This window comes from Meleagris gallopavo, chromosome 12 (assembly GCF_905368555.1).
Source record: "Meleagris gallopavo chromosome 12, MGAL_WU_HG_1.1, whole genome shotgun sequence".
In the NCBI taxonomy this organism is placed as follows: Eukaryota; Metazoa; Chordata; class Aves; order Galliformes; family Phasianidae; genus Meleagris; species Meleagris gallopavo.
In genome coordinates, this window is record NC_139415.1 from 8,181,532 (window position 1) to 8,194,875 (window position 13,344).

General features: G+C 40.4%; 1 protein-coding gene across 7 annotated transcripts in view; it reads left to right on the forward strand.

Moving 5' to 3' along the window:
- MYO5A (myosin VA) overlaps positions 1-13,344 on the forward strand; it is a 95,253-nt gene that overhangs the window by 49,049 nt on the left and 32,860 nt on the right. For all 7 annotated transcript variants that reach the window (XM_085234350.1, XM_085234349.1, XM_085234352.1 and 4 more), the window contains exons 12-19: positions 2,508-2,648; positions 3,212-3,337; positions 5,826-5,909; positions 9,078-9,239; positions 10,367-10,464; positions 11,115-11,201; positions 11,302-11,410; positions 12,554-12,765. In XM_085234350.1, coding sequence (XP_085090476.1) covers positions 2,508-2,648; positions 3,212-3,337; positions 5,826-5,909; positions 9,078-9,239; positions 10,367-10,464; positions 11,115-11,201; positions 11,302-11,410; positions 12,554-12,765 — 1,019 coding nt within the window. The remainder of the gene's footprint in view (positions 1-2,507; positions 2,649-3,211; positions 3,338-5,825; positions 5,910-9,077; positions 9,240-10,366; positions 10,465-11,114; positions 11,202-11,301; positions 11,411-12,553; positions 12,766-13,344) is intronic.

Genomic DNA, 13,344 nt, shown 5'->3' on the forward strand with positions numbered 1-13,344 from the left:
CAACAAAAGTCTCTACACTGACAGCAGAGAGCAGAACTTCACTGCTGGAAATCTGCCTTGCTCAGTTTCTCTGCTATTGCAAATGGCATTATTTTTTGAGGGTTTACAGCCATGTCCTTAAGATGATCACTGATGTGTGGCAAGAAGTGCCTCTTCTCCCTCCTTCAGAGAGATCATGATTCTCTCTCTCTTGTCAGCCTCAGTGACATTTTTAATTATATATCTTACCTGCATAATGATGAGGCAAGTTATTTATGCCAGGCCTGTTGCTAGGCTGTGCTGCAGTGCTGGAATAGCTTTGAACTATATTTACAAGAGCACTTCAGTGGTGGTGCGTATTTGCAGAACTGGATCACCCTTAGCAATTGTTTATCCCAGCAGCAGGGACACGGACTGGGATAAGCAGCATGTTAGAACTGAGGCAAGCTTCCCAGGTCCCGAATGGCGTTTCTGTATTTATAGTGCTGCAGATGGTTTCAGCTCCATAAGCTACATGTCATAACTGCTAAGCACAAGGTATTTCAGAGTTTTCTCAGCTCTACAGAAAAAAATTCATTCTGTGAAAATAATAAAGGTTCGTTTATTATTGGGAGAGGATCACTGCTCCCATGTTCTCACCCATGCGTTTCACAAAGGATGCGGTCAAGAGGTGTTTGTACTGATTCCTTTCTAAGCTGCCAGATTCTGGCCCTGTGGACGCGGACCCGTAGGACTGCAGCCTCTGCTACATGCAGTGAAGCAGGCAGATGTACTGGTTGCTGAAATCCCCGTGGGACGGTGCTGGCAGTCAGCAAATGCACTGCCTGAGATGCTGAAGCAGCACGTGGGCTGCCCCTGCACCCCATCCTCTCCCTCATCCAACAGCTTGTCTCTTGCTGGAGGCAGGAGGATGCAGAACGATGGAAGTGGCAGCTTCTGTGCTGCTGTTTGAGAAAGCACGGCTTCAGGGAATTGGGATAATTAAAGATGTTGTTGCTTTGACAAATGTCACAACTTAGATAAACATGAAACCATGACATCTTCTCTATCTACAGCACGGCTTTATTTTATGATGCTGCGATCCTCCCCTGGTATCCAGCCATTTGATTTAATAGCTTGGCACTTTTGTGCTGGCCAGGTTTTTGATAAGTCTTCGCTCTGCTCCCCTACACTTTGGTGAGCGTGGAGGAGGTGGTGCTGTGGGTTAGTGCAACACGCGTGATGTAAGGGCCCCCAGGACAGCACGTTGGCCAACCCATGCTGAGAGCAACCATTTCACAAACTGCTAATTTTTTATAGCAAGAAATGGGTTTATGTGTAGATGGCTTAGATACGATGCACCAATAAAATGTTATCATTTACTTTCTGTCAGGAATTAACTTGCATGTAATGCAGCTGTTAAGTGGATGAGCATGGAAGGGCTCCCACGGGCGCTGTTAAGGAGCGCTGTTTTGGAAAGGATCATGTTAAGCTAATGAAATAAAAAGGATAAACTGCTTTGTCAGGGCAGCTTGTGCTGTCTTACTGATGTGTGCTGGAAAACTGCGAGCGTTTATGGACTTCTGAGCTGAATTAAGGGGGCAATTAAGGCTGATTCCAAAACAATAGGTGTTGCTGGCTATCCCCTACATAGTGCCTATAGTGCTGCTCTTTGGTGTTGCTTGGGATATGTTTTGAATTTATTTTTGCCTGTTACAGCAGTTGGTATGCATTAAAATTTAAATAGATGATAAAATATAATTTAAAATAAGTGGAATCAGCAGTATTTTTAATTCTTAAAAAGCATGCTTGTGCTGTTAAGACCACAATTTCCTTGTTTAATATTTTATCATGTATTTTTTCCTGAAGTTTATTTCCTATGCACATTATTTGAGCTGTGCAGGGGCTTTTTTTTTCTTTTTTTTTTTTCAGTAATATATTTTTAAAACTGTACAACACCATTTTTATTGATCTTGGTAACAGATGCATTTTCCACAAAATTTGTTGTGCGAATACTCTTAGTCATTCTTGCAGGTTTCTGCTGGGAGTATATTTAGTGTAATACGTCATCTCCGAAAAAACTTATCAGTCATCTGAGAGAAAACGGAACTCTGCTGTTTTACAAGAAAACACAAAAGGTTTATTGTGTAATTTTACTTGAAATAGAGCAATATTCGTAAGTTTGAAATCATAAGTGAGTGTCAAATCCCAATTTAAAAGTTGCTGTTCCTGTACTTGAAGCTTTTTCAAGGTCTTCTGCTATTTTTAGTAAAAGGAGCTTATAGTAACTGTGGAACAATGTGGGAAAAAGAAAAACAGACCTTATATGCATAGAGTATGGATGAATGCATTAATTCAGTCTGTTGTTTTTAGGCCAGAAAAAAGGTTAATTTGTCTTTCATACACTTACTTGTTAAAAGGTTTATTCAGTTTAACTTGTGCACCACTTGACAGCCTGGACTAATGTGCCAAGGTGAATTCAAGTGGGAGTTTGATGTATTTATTCTGCATTTTGTTTCACGGAAAACTGTTTTCTTTTTGCCCCATAGCATGTGTTTAAGCTGGAACAAGAAGAATACATGAAAGAACAAATACCATGGACCTTGATTGATTTCTATGACAATCAGCCTTGCATCAACCTCATAGAAGCCAAAATGGGAGTTCTGGATCTGTTAGACGAGGAATGCAAGGTGTGTTTTCAAGGGCTTTCATAGGGAAAGAAGTCATCATCTATCCTGCTACCTGGGGCCTCACAGGGAAAAATAATCTGCATGTAGCCATTATTTTGATGCTCTGCTGTTGAAATACTTTAAGGAATGTAGAAACAGAATTGGCAATTAGTGAAGGAGAAAAAATGATTTTTAGTCATGTTTTTTTTTTTCTTTTTAACCTTAGTGAGTCTATGATAATTCAGTGGGAACTCAGCCTGGGTTTTTGTGTAACCCTAGTGGTGGTAGATAAATTCTGACCCGCTGTCAGTCAGGTACCATTTCTCTGGGATCCTCACCGGCGTGTGTGTGTGACACTGAAATGCTGTGAGCATCGTACGTGTCACAGAGCAGCGATAAGGGCTGTGCCCAGTCCACAGTATCTGTAAAGCAAAGATGTGGCTACTTGCTTAGGGCAGTGTTGGAAATCCGAGGAGCCAAAGTTTGAAAGCAAAGTGAAAAATATTGTTCCCACCTCCTTAGTTTCCTTTGCTACTGAAGAAGTTTTCAGGACATTTTAAATGGCTTTGTGTTCTCTTATGTAGATGCCAAAAGGCTCGGATGACACTTGGGCCCAAAAACTGTACAATACTCATTTGAATAAATGCACCCTCTTTGAAAAACCACGTTTATCCAATAAGGCTTTTATCATCAAACACTTTGCTGACAAGGTAAGGAGTTTTCTGCTGGTTAGCTCTTTTCAAATGTGCGGGGGGAGGGGGGGGAGGAGGGAGAGGCTGAGACTAGTGCTGCCCCAGGGAGCGGGGCTGTGGTGTTCCCAGCCTGGGGAAGGTTCTGCCTAGGAACAGGGACAGGCTGCTGGGCTGCCCCACAGCCTGGTGAAACCTGCTTGCAGCTTGGATGCAAAACTGAGGCTGTGAATTGACAGATGTTTCTGTATCTCATGCCAGTACATGAAGTTATCGGCTCTGTGTGCCTGTTACAGCACCGTTCAATCTGCTGGAGGTTTCAGCTGATTGCTTTCTCCCTCGGTTCAGTCAGGGTGAGCTACTTCAGCTGGTTTCAGCAGCTGTTTTTGGTTAATGTCGTTCAGTTTGATGAGGCGGGGTAGGGAGTGCCCAGGAAGCATTCCCGCTGGCCACGAGGCAGAAAGAACAAGCTGAGGGGCGACTGGTGGACAGCAGCCTAATTTTCTGCTTGGCTTCTTGCAAAATGTGTGCCCGCTTGTACACCGGCTCCAAAGAAAGTTGAGCTGGCAGCTGTGCAGAGCCAGGAAGACAAACAAGATCTCCTGACTCCTATCACATGCTGTAATCACTCACTGTCCTTTGCTCAAAATGTGCATTTGCAAGTCACAACATGAATTCCAATTACATTAGGCAAAATAGAAAATCATGAATCTATCTATAGTTCTAGCTAGACCAACAACAAATGAATGCCAGTTTTGCTGCAAACAGGCAACAAGCTAACAACACACCCTGCTGTTACTGCTGGAGTATCGCTCTTGCCACCTTTTGCCTCTTCCGGTCAGTGAGCAGCTATTTCTGGCAAACTCAGTGGAGTGCATGTGCTGTCCAGCTCTGACAGCACACAACCCAGCTGAGTTGAAAGAAAAAAGATAAAATCCAGTTTAATATACTTGTCCTGTTAAATAAAGAAGCTGGTTCAGAATTGTGTCAGCTTTGTCGAAAAGCTGTGGCTACAAGCTTGGGCAAGCTCTGGAATTCTTATCATCAGACTGGATGTGCTGACTGAAGGGGCTGGAGTACTTTATTTGCCTCCCCTTGATTTCTCAGAGGTTCTTCAAACTACAAACAGAGGAGAGATCCTATTCTTGTTGCTTCTGGTGTTATCTTAATGAAAGCCCCAAGAGCTCTGTGATCATATAGATTTGTGAGTTCTGTTTCATTTGCTACATGAGAGAACAAGAAGGATTTAATTCATGTTTCTTATACTGTTCAATAGTCTAAAGTTTGATGTTTGAAAATTGGATGTTCCTATGCCTGCTCTGAGAATCATGGTCCAATGAAAGCTAAAAGGAGCTCCAGGCAGGTGCTGGCTGAGCTCTGAGCCCCAGTGTGTTGTCTGTGCCAAGCAACGTGTGCTTTCCTGTGTGCTTATGTGAGGGCATACAGACATCTTGAAAGAATAAGACTGTAGCTGACATGTGAGGGAGCTACGTGCCTTGTCGTCATCTTTTCTGGGAGAAAGCAGAGATCATGCTGCCCTCTCGTGGCATCATCTCCACAGTAAGAACATAAGTGGTACCTGAAATAACGTGCAGTGGGCTTTCAGTTATGGGCAGACCTTGGAAAATTCCCTTGTGTTCTCCCTAGGAATATATTAGATGTTGTTTTGCAGCCTGGGGGGGGATGGTGTAATTATGTAAGAGTTACTAAGTGGCAGTACTGGAAGATGTCTGCTGATGGACGTCAGTTTGTCTGCTCTGAAAGAACAAAGTCATTTTAAGGGCTCACTATTTTGTTTAGTAGCCTGCACTTCTGCTGAGACAAGATCAGAGCAAGGCCTGAAAGCAAAGTTGCCATCCTTACTTACTGTCTTTGAATTCTAAGGTGTAAACTTGTGATGGGAACTTTTAGTTTTTGTTCAACCTGGAAGTAGGACTGTGGAATATTAGGTTTTTATGTGAAACTCTGGCCTTTGATCAAGAATCTGTGGCCCCGTGATAGAGGGTGACCATGTGTTCTCACCGTGTGTTGTCACAACAAGCAGACTTATTGATTCTCAAACAAATAATCTGAGTAGAAATAGGCATTTTCCTAACAACTTGCAGGCAGATTTACTTATTGCCTGTCAGGTAATGAGATGAGATATTTTGTTCCCAGTTGTACCCAGGTTTCTACAATTTTGCAGTCCTGATGACTTCAGTATAGGACATGCTTAATACAAATTTTGATTCTTTACCTTTACAGTAACCATTCAGTCATGCTGTCTTACCACAGGCACCTCTCTGCAGAGATACATCAGGTCTACTGCAATAACAGTTTTCATCTCTGTATGTTTTGATGTTTTACAGTTACTGGAAAGCACTTTGAGCAAAATCTGCATTTTCAGCTGGAATCTGATAATTTCAACACCCGGAAGAATTATATTTTAATGTGAATGTTATAGATGGTAGATTCTGTGCCACTTATTACACACTTAGTTTTTGGGTTTTTTTTAAACAATTCTTTTCAGGTGGAATATCAGTGTGAAGGCTTTCTGGAAAAGAATAAGGACACGGTTTATGAAGAACAAATTAAGGTCCTAAAATCAAGTAAGGTTAGTATAAGGATTCTCTTATTTTTTTCTGTAGTTATAATGCCTTGAGTTATGCATCATGTGAAATTTTTCATAAAACCAGGAAATTTTTCTTCCTTGACTGAAGATGAACATAGTTTATATCACATTTACTTGTTTATCCATTTGAATTTAGGAAGTCCTGTGGCCTAGCTTTTTTTCCAGCTGAGAACTGTATGTATATTAGCCACTGATTTCAGTAGATCAAAATGTTCCCTTTTTTTTTTTTCCTCTAATATACTGTAGCACCATAAGAAGGCTTAGCAGTTAAGGCTTTTTTAATCTGAAAATAGAAATTGCTTGCTTATGGCCTGACAATTGAGCAGAATAGTGTTGCAGGAGAGACAAGTTCTATTCCAGAAGCAAAATGAGAGGAAGGAAATCTACAAACACCAAGGACATGAACCAGAACTTAATGAGCCTCGACTTTTCAATGTCTATGACAGATAGGTAACATCTGAATGGAAATACTTTGGATGAAGAAATATTATAGAACAAGCCTTCAGTGGCACTATCTGCTTTTTTAATGTAAAAAATGCTGGTTGTGCTCTTTTGAAAGGTAAAGGCAATTAACATTGTGGTGTCATGACCCTTGGGAATTTGCTAGCTCTGGTGCCCCAGGAAGCTTGGTATCAAGGATAGACTGCTTAAAATTATGCTATTCTATTAAGAATTCCAACACTTTCTTCTTCTGTTTGTATTCAGAGCTGATTTATGAAGTTAAATGATTAAAATGTGTAGTATAATGAAAGAACTACAGCAAACTTTCCTCTGAGAGAGGCATTGAAACATGTCAGGTTTTGCTGCAGGGAGCACTGCAGCAGCTCCAGGGCTGTCAGCTCACTATACTAAGTCAGTCCAGTCTCAGTGATAAAAAACAAGTCCAATTTTTCCCAATGGTAAATTTTACCAAAGTGTTTTCCAAAATTTGAATTTGAGAATGTCTCATTTTTATTTTTCAGCAGACCCTATTTATTAGTAACTTTAATATGATTATATTGCTGATTTTTATTCTTTCTTTATTGTTGCTCTTCTCTGGGTTTGCTGTGCACATTCAACAGAAGGTAATTCTAAACTGAATGCATCATCTGTCATCCTGCCCATGCACACTCTCGCTGCTAGGGGTTTGAACATACAGCTCAGATGCTTCTTTGCTCTCTGAAGTGCATGACGAACTCTTCTCTTGGCAGGCAGTGTAGCGCTGAGTTATATATTTTGGCCTTCTCTTTAAATCCACCCACAGCACCTGCTTGAATCGGTTCAGTTTCTGTGCATGTATCATGAAAGTACATGCATGTCCTCAGCTTCTGTGCTTGCTACTGGCATGTTGTTAAGATCTTCTGTTGTGGATCTGTATTGAAAGAAATTGTCAGTGAGATTATATCAGCGGAATGTCAAGTAGTTGGAAAAAATTACAGGGAAAAAATGCTTGCTTGTTTTCTACCCTGTGAATTATCTGCCCTTTGATCAGTGTTTTCCCTCTCTTTGAACACTCCTAGTGTTCTGCAAAACAAAGAAAACTGATAAGATAGGAAAAAAAACAACCCAAACCAAAACATAAGTGCCCCTACAGTGTGGATCTTGTCAGCAGTGCTCTCCTGTTGACCTCTGCTGCTGTATGTTGCACCTTTCTTCTGTATGTAGTAACTGAAAATTGTGATTTTGAAATGTACTTATCCATTTTTACAGCTAGGCTTTCTCAGGAGTGGGAAGAGGAAGGAAATGTGTAGCTTAGAGCTCATCCATCCACCACTCAGACACTGGGGACCTCTTCCTCACCTTTGCCCCTGTTGCATTAAAGCATCAGTACTTTCAGACAAAGCATATTGCATTCAAAAAAGTTCCTATATGGAATTAAAGGACTCAGCTATGTAATTTAGATGGCTAACATAGCTTCATACTGTCTGACTGCAGGCAGCTGAATGAGCTTTCCAAACATCCTAAAGTCTTTGTTCAGTCAGTGAAGGAGACAGGCTAAATCACCCTCTGGAGATGTCATTCATCCAGAGCTAAGGTGGTAATTTAAGGGAATCTAAGGTAACAGTGCTCTTGACCTGTGAGAGTTAGGTGAGATAAAGCTGAATTGCAATACTCCTCTTGAAATTCAGTGATTTAGGATATCTTTATAACATTCACAGCCATTATGTAGATGCTAGCACAGAATTTTTGTTTGATGCCTTCTGCTAGCCCATCTGGCACAACAACAGAGCACAAATACCATTTTGTTGCACAGCATGTTTTGTTGGATATCATGCATGCTCACCAAAAGGCAAAAGCAATTTTTTATTTTTTAGGTTGTACTTAGCCCACGCACCTTGTAGCACTGTAAAATGAATGTTCCTGTCTCTTGTAGGAAAGTGCACAGATGCTAGATGAGAGATTATTCACTCACAAATAGAGAAATTCAGATTTTCTTATTTTTGTAATACTTCTGAAGTGATACCATTTTTGGTAGAAAGACCTGATAGTGTTATTTTTAGTTACAAGTTATCTCAAGGCAGCTATTATCTATGGGTGTATTTTGTAGTCATTAAAGAAAGGGAACCAGAAGATCTGAATGATAGTTGGAAAAATTTTTCAGGTTTTTCTTCCATTCCCACTGGTCTGATAGCAGTTCTTCAGTCACATGAATTTAGCTGACAGCTTTTTAGCTGATGATTCCTCTTCTCTTATTTCAATTTAGAGTGATAGAGGAGGAATAATCTTTGTTGCTTGTTGGGTTATTCAGTGTCCTAGATATTGCACAACCACACAAAGAAATTTTATGCACCACTGGAATACGAAAGGACCTCGTTGCTTCCCTCTTTCATCAAAGCAGCCATTTATAATTGCAGTTGGTACTTACAAAACTGCTGTCAGTATCTGACAGTTTCACGTGGAAGTTATTGCTGGCTCTGTGACAAGAAAACTCAAATCAGAATTTTATCTTCAGAAGGAGGGAGACTCACTGATCAAATCCACACATTTTTAGTATTAAACCATGACCCACTTACTATACTGCTAGCTTGAATGCTATTTTACCTTTATTCCTGTTTTCCTATCTGGCATTGAAGAAAACAGAGCCTGGTTTGTAACCACCTTAAGCACAAATGTGTGCCACCACTTGCTGCGTTCTTACCCTCTGTAATTTTTTTTTTGCTGTTATACCAGTTTAAGCTCCTGCCAGAGTTATTCCAGGATGAAGAGAAGGTCATCAGTCCCACGTCAGCCACCTCTTCAGGCCGTGTGCTGTTGTCTCGAACTCCTGTAAAACCAGCCAAGGCCAAGCCAGGTCAAACTAGCAAGGAGCATAAGAAAACTGTGGGACATCAGGTGAGTTTAAGGATGCAGCTGTATTAAATAATCTTGCTCTTTATCTTCCTCTGTCCAGTAGGTCTTTGAGTAGGCAAGTGATTCCTGAGGTCCCTAGTGATTTTGGGACCACTGCAGTTGTTCATGACATACAGTTAATGCAAATATACCATAATTACTAATATACTTTGGGCCAGAGTTTCAGGGAGCTCAATTCCTACTGCGGTGCCAAATCAGAAACTAATGTTTTTGCAAGGTAGGTTTAACATGTTGGATGCTGAGAAGCTTTGAAAATCTTGTAGTGTGTCTTTTTGGTAATTTTCACATTCTTTGGCTCAATTCAAAAGTATGAGTTCAATCCTCAGAAAACTGACAGAGGGCTAAACATAAAATATGCATCTGTATCTGCCAGAATTGTATTAAAAGTATGTAAATCGGTATGGCTGAATTCTTTGTTAATTTCCAATCAACAGAATTAAAAGATGTTTTCTCAGGATGGATTTGTCCTCAGCTAGCACTTTATGTATGGTGGATTGTCCCTTGGAATATTCATTGAAACCAGTGAGAACTTTTTTTGACAATTTGGTACTCGGTTTTGATGTACTTTCCAGTCTGTACACTGTGCTATTGAGCAGTTCCATTTGCCTTTGCCTGGGACTTCTAAAATATCATCCAAAGTTCTCATCAGTAGGTGTGACACTGGAATCACTGGAGCCAAAGCAAATGATAATTGTTCTTTTCTGTTGATTATAAATTTTATTTAAAATGGATATAAAATTAAATGGCTATTCAGTAATGCCATGAAGTTCACTCACGAAGAGGTGGATTGAACAAGTCTTAGCATAGAAGAGATAGGCAGAAGCTGAAAATAAGTCAGTTTATCACGTGTTTTTGTAATTCATCACATGCCTGTAGGGAGTTTTAGTCCCATAAAGTCTAGCATTTAGAGCTCTGGCTGTAATGTAGTTCACCCCAAAACGATACCTGGATCTAGTATCCGTTGCCATAACAAAAACAAATTGATGTTGTGTTTTCTACCAAAAGCACTATTACGAATAAGCAAGTGTTGCTCAGTCTACTTCCTGAGATTCTTTCACACATGGCAATTGAGATTATTCCTTGATGCTTTTTCCTTCTGTTTCAATAAGTTTCGAAACTCTCTTCATCTGCTGATGGAAACCCTGAACGCTACGACTCCACACTATGTGCGCTGTATTAAGCCTAACGACTTCAAGTTTCCATTCACGTAAGTTGGTTCATGTATGGTTCATATAAGCCTGTGATTTGGAGGGAATTCCCCAAGGACTCAGGGTCGAGGTTCTGCTAAATATTGCTCAGTCTAGAGTGAAATGGTGCGCCTCATTTCTGTTGTTATGTGATTTTTGTGCATGCCTATGTGTGTTTACAGCAGGGTATGTTTTGGAATGAGTAGAGGGTTCTTTCTGAGCTTTTTTTCTTGGATGATGATATGTGAGAAATACCTGCAATTTCAGTTTAGCTGTTTTGAATTTGACTGACAGCATATCTTACACTTGCTGGAATTTGCTTTTGCTATTTCCATTGTTTTCTTATTTCCATTTATTCCTAATATTTTTTTCATGTATGAATTTGCTTAGAGCTTTTCTCAAATGCTTGTTTAACAGCTGGGCACAGAAAGACCTCCATGACCACGTGTGTCAGGCAGGCTGGTGAGAAGTGGGACAAGGCTTCTGTAGATGAGCATCTTGAAGCAGCTCAGGCAATTCTGAATTCTGTGATCAGGCTGTTCTCTGTTATTGCTGAGTTGTGGAAGCACTACCTGTACTTGCTATCCAGTTGTCACATCCCACGGATCCGAAGGTACTGGGTAACACAAGACTAACCCCCCACCCACGGGCTCTTTTTATTCCTACATAGATTTGACGAAAAGCGAGCAGTGCAGCAGCTGAGAGCTTGCGGTGTCCTGGAGACCATCCGAATCAGTGCAGCTGGTTTTCCCTCCAGGTGTGTTTGCTGCTTTTTAGATTGCTTTCAGCTACAGTTATTTTTTTGAAAGAGAATTGTTTGTTGTTTGGACTGACGCCATCCCTGTTTTATGGAACAGGTGGACATACCAAGAGTTCTTCAGCCGTTACCGTGTTCTGATGAAGCAGAAAGATGTCCTGAGTGACCGAAAGCAGACATGTAAAAATGTCCTGGAGAAGCTGATTCTGGTACTAGATGTAGTCCTTAAAGCTTTTGGAATCTGAAGGAATAAAGATAGGTCTCCTTGCTCAGTGCCGTCAGCCTTTGTCATACCTCAGCTGCCCCTTGCTTTAACTCTTACCTCCTTTTGCAGCCCTGCATTTCCAGTCTATGCCATTAGCACCTGAATTGCACCTGAACTGATGTGGTTTCTTGGGATTTTTTAAGAACCAATGAGCAGTGAAGGAAGTCAGGCTACAAAGAGACAGTTCTAAGTATTGTCCAGGTAGAGGGTGATTAATTGAGACTTACACAGAAGAGAAAGAAGTAAAGTTTTCTAAAGATACAAAAGCAAGAAATTCACCTTGCTGAAGTACAATGACAATGTTAAGATGTTAATGGAAATAAGAAAAATAAGTATTCTGCAGACAGGTTGGCTTTCTGAATTCTGCGTCATTGACTGGACTTAACTAAAATCTTTTGCCATTCATTTCAACTTGGCGTCAATAAATCAACAAAATAATTTTTTTATCGTACTTTTCTATGGCTTCTATTGTCTCAGGATTTCCCCCTAAGGAGGGCAGAAGCCATGCAGAGATAAAATATTATTCTTTTCCTGCTTTAGTTTTGAAATTTCAGATGTATTTCAGGAGCATAGTTGTGTTTTGTTCTGGCTCAGTCCTGGTGGCAGTAAGCGATGAGTACACATTTGAAGCCTGAGCTGTTTCCTTTGTACTGTATAATATGGTTGAAAGCGGGCAGTTTCCACTGCTTCAGCAAGAAATTACAAATGTGCATTGCCTACATCACTTTCACCTTCTGGGCCCCTTCTTCATCCCTGATAGCCTTCCATGTCATTCACAAACTTTGTGGCATTCTTCTTTAAGCAAATACCTTGTTTTATTTCTTCAGGCCCTGCTTGTGACCTTTTTATATTAATTAGTTAACAGAATCATGCAGAGAAAATACTCTCCTTCACTAGCTAATTCAAGTCTAGATTTACTTTAAATATTACACAGGTAAATTTGCCTCTTTACTAATGATACTTTCATTTAGCCTTCATGTCTTTTTTTTTTTGTGTGTGTGGTTTTTTTTTTTTTTTTTTTTTTTTTTTTTTTAAATCTGCTAACATTTAATGCTATAACTGATCATCTTTTTACCTCTGAAAATAGGACAAGGATAAGTACCAGTTTGGTAAGACAAAAATATTTTTCCGGGCTGGTCAAGTAGCCTATCTTGAAAAAATAAGGGCAGATAAGTTGAGAGCTGCCTGTATCCGCATCCAAAAGACAATCCGAGGTTGGCTGATGAGAAAGAAGTACATGCGCATGAGGAAGGCTGCCATCACCATTCAGAGATATGTCAGAGGGTACCAAGCACGATGGTAAGCAATACTCTGGGGAAAATCCACTCTAGCCTCAATTCAGATACCTTTAAGTAGGACATTTAAATGTGATATATTTGCTCTCTCCTTTCTATGCTGGCTGAGAGGAAATGATTTTACAGGAAAATTAAGGAAATTGAATATAATGAGTGTGTCTCTCCTGCCTGTTTTTGACCTTTGTAAGAGGACGATAGCACCCTAGCCAGATGATGCTTAGAACAGTATGTTGTTAGTGGGAGCAGAATGAAATTCTAGGAGATATGTCTGCAAGTGAGGTAAAGCAGGACTTCTGGTTAAATTGTCACTGACCAGTTTCCATATCTGCTCCTGGCTGGGTCTGTGCAGCTAGAGAAGTGATTTGTCAACCAGAGTGCAGCTGTGAAGAGAGTTAGGTTAGCCACAGTCATTTGGATTTACTCCTGAGCGATGGCCCTGCATGAGTCAAAGAGTAGGAGTGAAAGTGGCATCATTAAAGACAAGATGGTTTTGAAAACTGTAAGCATCTACCTTTGAAGAGAGACTTATGTCATGATGATTTGCAGTTATCTTCCTCATATATGAACCAGGTCCAGGAATGAG